The 4132-nt window shown below is 34.9% G+C and overlaps 1 protein-coding gene across 2 annotated transcripts; it reads left to right on the forward strand.

Annotated features, from left to right (window-relative positions):
* On the forward strand, positions 1-3895 carry LOC106754380 (CRIB domain-containing protein RIC10). Of its 2 annotated transcripts, XM_014636391.2 has the most exons (6): positions 1-414; positions 536-570; positions 664-799; positions 885-982; positions 1255-1360; positions 3161-3895. In XM_014636391.2, exons 1-6 carry the CDS (start codon positions 315-317, stop codon positions 3370-3372), a joined length of 687 nt encoding a protein of 228 aa, XP_014491877.1. In that variant the 5' UTR covers positions 1-314; the 3' UTR covers positions 3373-3895. The 2 variants fall into 2 exon arrangements, with proteins under 2 accessions (XP_014491877.1, XP_014491878.1); XM_014636392.2 differs by lacking the exon at positions 536-570 and having other exon boundaries at positions 54-414.
* Positions 3896-4132: the final 237 nt, after the last annotated feature.

Raw genomic sequence — 4132 nt, forward strand, 5'->3', positions numbered from 1 at the left:
CTCCTAAATAAAAAATTCCATCAAACCATATTATTAAATTACCTTCCAGTTTCGAATCTTTGTCCTAATTTATTTTTTCACCCTAAACCAAGTCTCTCTTTCTCTCTCTCTCTCTCTTGCCATTCTAGTTTTCAAATTTTCATTCATGGATGCCCACCTTCTGTTATTCTCCTCCTAGAGGCAACCCCCCCTCTCTTTCTCAGCATCTCCTTCTCCCCCTTGTTTCAGTTCAACTTGTATTCTACACCCCACCAATCAAAATCTCAACTTTTTAAGACCCATCAGACTTTTTCTTCCCTCTATTTGATCTTTGCATGTGTCAGCACTCTCCACACGAGTTTCAGAACGATGGTGAATGGAGCACAGAAAACATAGTTGGATTTCTATTAGCACCTGCATCAAAATCATCATTGGGTACTGTATTCTTTGTATTTTTTTTTTGTTTTCCCTAAGATTTTTTCTTCCAAAACCAGTTGACAGCGAAGATTTCATTTCTTACATTAATGAGCTATAGCATCTTCTATGTGTTCAATAGTCAGATGCCAATCTTCGTTCCTAGGGAAAAAAAAGGTTCTAATCACATGCAATGAAACCTCAGCTGATACTCCACAACGTTTTTGGAATTGAGCATTTGTATATATCAACAATCCATTTTTGTGACAGGCAAAAGCATCTCCAAGTCAGAAAATTTTCGGTCTTTACTTCCAATTTTGTCACGTTGCTGTGGTCGTGATCTCCACCATGGCAACCAAATTAAAGGGAATCTACAAGAGTTTCAAATACATCACACAAATATTTGGTAATCTTTTATGCACCCTCCTATGCAATATTACTTTTCTGGGTTTTGTTGTTGTGGCTAAGCTGGGAAGTGGGTACTGTTCCAGTTGTGAAGGAGCGGGAGATGGAAATTGGGTACCCGACAGATGTTAAGCATGTGGCTCACATTGGATGGGATGGCCCTTCAGGAACTGGACCCAGTTGGGTACGGAGCTGATTACCACTTTACCTCTCCATTTATGTTTCAACTAAAAAGATCCAATTTTTTAATTTCTTTTTGTCATTTTCTGCTTTCTTTTGTCATTATTATTACAGAAAGCAATACATAAAGTGACCATTTAAGAGTTTTTGCTCCATAAATCAATATCTCATTGCCATGTTAAACTGTTTTATATTTATAATAATCATCTTTAAAATCTGTACATATCATAGTTTTTGATTGATTTGTTAATAATGCTGTTATTTTTCTTTATGCAGATGAATGATTTTAAAACTGCGCCTGATTTTTCAACGTCACTGGGTAACTTGGGTGAACTAAGTGACCCCAATGCTATGGGTGCCACAACATCATGGTCCTCCCAAGGTATCCTTTGCTTCTCACCTCTCATACAGAAAAATTTCATACGAGTCCAGTGTTGATTTTTGCTTCCAAATGTGGTGCCATTAAATATTAAGATTGAATACTGTATTCATGTGGAACCGTGCAGTATCCCGAATTTAAATAATACAAATGCAGTTAGATGGCTCTTCACGGGTTAACTAGTAAAAAGGGGAACGTGGATTTGATTATTATCGTGTCTCTTGATTACCTTCTAGATAAAATTGTGAGGCTTGCAAAAGCTATCTAGATTCTTTGCCTCCTTAGGAAGAATTTGGCTGTTCTGTCACGAGCAAACCCAGCTCCAACGTGGGGAATCTAATGACTCTTAGCTTTACAATTAACACTGTTTCAAGTGGTCCACACTAGAATTTCTCAACCGGAGTGGTTTGATTATATGGAATTTAGTATTTAATATTATAGTATAACACTTTGCTTGAGAAGAACAAGTTTTGTTGCTCTTTCCACGTGGTAAGTTTCCTCAACGTGATCAAGTTAAACCCTTTAAAGAACTCAACAACCTAACTGAATGAAGCTGCAAAACTATATCAATAGTTCTGCTACTGGAGATCACAATATTTGTTCTTAGCGGAATGTGATTAAAGTGGAGTTTCCATTGGACGACATTACTGATAACCACCACTTTCAAATCTCCAGAAATTGTGGCAATCATTCATATCAAATATATATTTATAGCAAATTGTAAGCTAAGAAGCACAAACACTTGTAAACAGAATCTTTGTCGTCCGCATGTAACTGTCTCAATACGTATCTATGTTAGATACTGAATGAATATTTCAAATACTGTATTGCATTTTTATACTTTTAATACTTTTATTCAACTTCTATACTGATACTGATTAGAATAACACACTCTAAGCAGATAAATCTGCGTTTTTATCACATTTATAATGACTTATGCTAATTTTTAGAACACAAATTCTATATTGTGGTTTAAAATTTTTATGTTAACTTAAGAATAACTGTATGCATATATCATTTTATAGTTGTGTTTTGTTCTATAATTTTTAAGATTTTCATATTCTCATATATCTGTTGCATTGCATCTTTATCATGTACTATGGTTGTGCTTCGTAGATTGTAGCAGCAGCCAACTTAAACTTCCTTCACCTGATTTTACCCTTAGAAAGCTTTATGGCTGCATTACTTAAATGATGAGAAGCTCTTGCTAAGAAGAATTTAGATGTGCAATTTAGGGTTCTTCTCTTCTGTTCGACAGATTTAGCTGTGATTTCGTGAATTACTATGCCTTTCTTGAAAGGAAAGGTATTCAGCTCCTTTAAATCCCAAGGTATACAATGTGATATTGCAAAAACAATATTTTGTTCAAGGGTGAGTCTAGTGCATTTAGAGTCCTTGGATTCCTCACAATAAAAATGTAAATTTAAAACGAGGATGTGATATTCTCTGTTGGAAATGTGTATGCTAAGAAATTAGTGTAACCACAAATTGTGTTTGAAATAGGATGCTACATGGTCATATTCTTTTTCTGAATTTGTATGTTCTCTCTTCATTGCTGATTTCATTTATGGTCATCTTATATACATGCAATTATGCAGTACATGCTATTTATTTTATTTCCGTTTTTTTTTTTTTTAATTTTGATTATATTTCCTGCTAGCTCTAGGTGAGTGTAGGAACTGTATGAATGTAAACCAGATCTTACCGAGTTACCTGGTTACAACGACTAATTTAGTTTTTGGATGTATCTTACTTGATACTATTCCCTATGATAATCATTCCTAATCTGAACCCTTTGAACAGATTTTGAAGAGTCCACAGGAAGCCAATCATCATCAAACATTTACAAAGGCATCCAATCTGCAGGGGCTTCTCATGTTTCTAAGAAATCCAAGAAGAAAAAGTCCAAATCAGCTTCTTCTGAATCGCTATCTGCTTCATCAAGACAGTCAAGATCAACAAAGTCAAAGGCTATATATAGTGACAGAGAAGCAACACCAATTTCTCAAAACTAGCAGTTTCAAGACTATGGAATCAGTGAGAAAAAGATATTGTCTTTTTGAATAGTGATGATTGTGCTCTCATCTGGCAATCCGATAGGAGAAGAAGGAAAATAAAGGTGGCTGTAAAAGTTTTTCTGCTGTTTACTACATCCTAATCCATAGAGGAAAACCAAATTGCTTGCCTTCTTGTCTAAAGGCTGAGAATACTAGTGGAAAACCAGTAGAGGTTTTTATTGGACGACAGAATGTGTTATGAGTGATTGGTTTTCTCTGGATCATATGCATCCTTAAATTCATTAGTTGTATTATCAGTTTTGCAGATCAAAATGAATGGACATGGAAAAAGGATATACCAATAGATGCCCATTTAGCAAGATTACTATGTTTGTAATTCATGATTCCTTAAGTAGAATGTAATCAGCGCACTTATGTACCATCCAGATTGAAATGGTAGTGGCTGGAGAATGGTATTGTAAGTTGTTTGTTTTACTTTGACATATTAGCAAGAAAATTGCAACGACAGTCGTTATCTATCTGTGCTGAATGGTGTGCTTTATTCAACCGGTCGTGATTAGTCCTCTTGAATGGGCTTAGTATGATGAATGTGGTTTATTTAGATTATCAGATATCTTGCTCTATTTGTAGACAGTAACTTTATGACGGGTAGACTTCTATAGATTAGGCAGAGTTGACGTTTTCAGTCAAATTATCACGTGTGAGATAAAAGAATTGTAAACTACAACAATGATGAAAAGTTGGTTTCTATTAACTT

Source organism: Vigna radiata, unplaced genomic scaffold, assembly GCF_000741045.1.
Source record: "Vigna radiata var. radiata cultivar VC1973A unplaced genomic scaffold, Vradiata_ver6 scaffold_450, whole genome shotgun sequence".
NCBI lineage: Eukaryota > Viridiplantae > Streptophyta > Magnoliopsida > Fabales > Fabaceae > Vigna > Vigna radiata.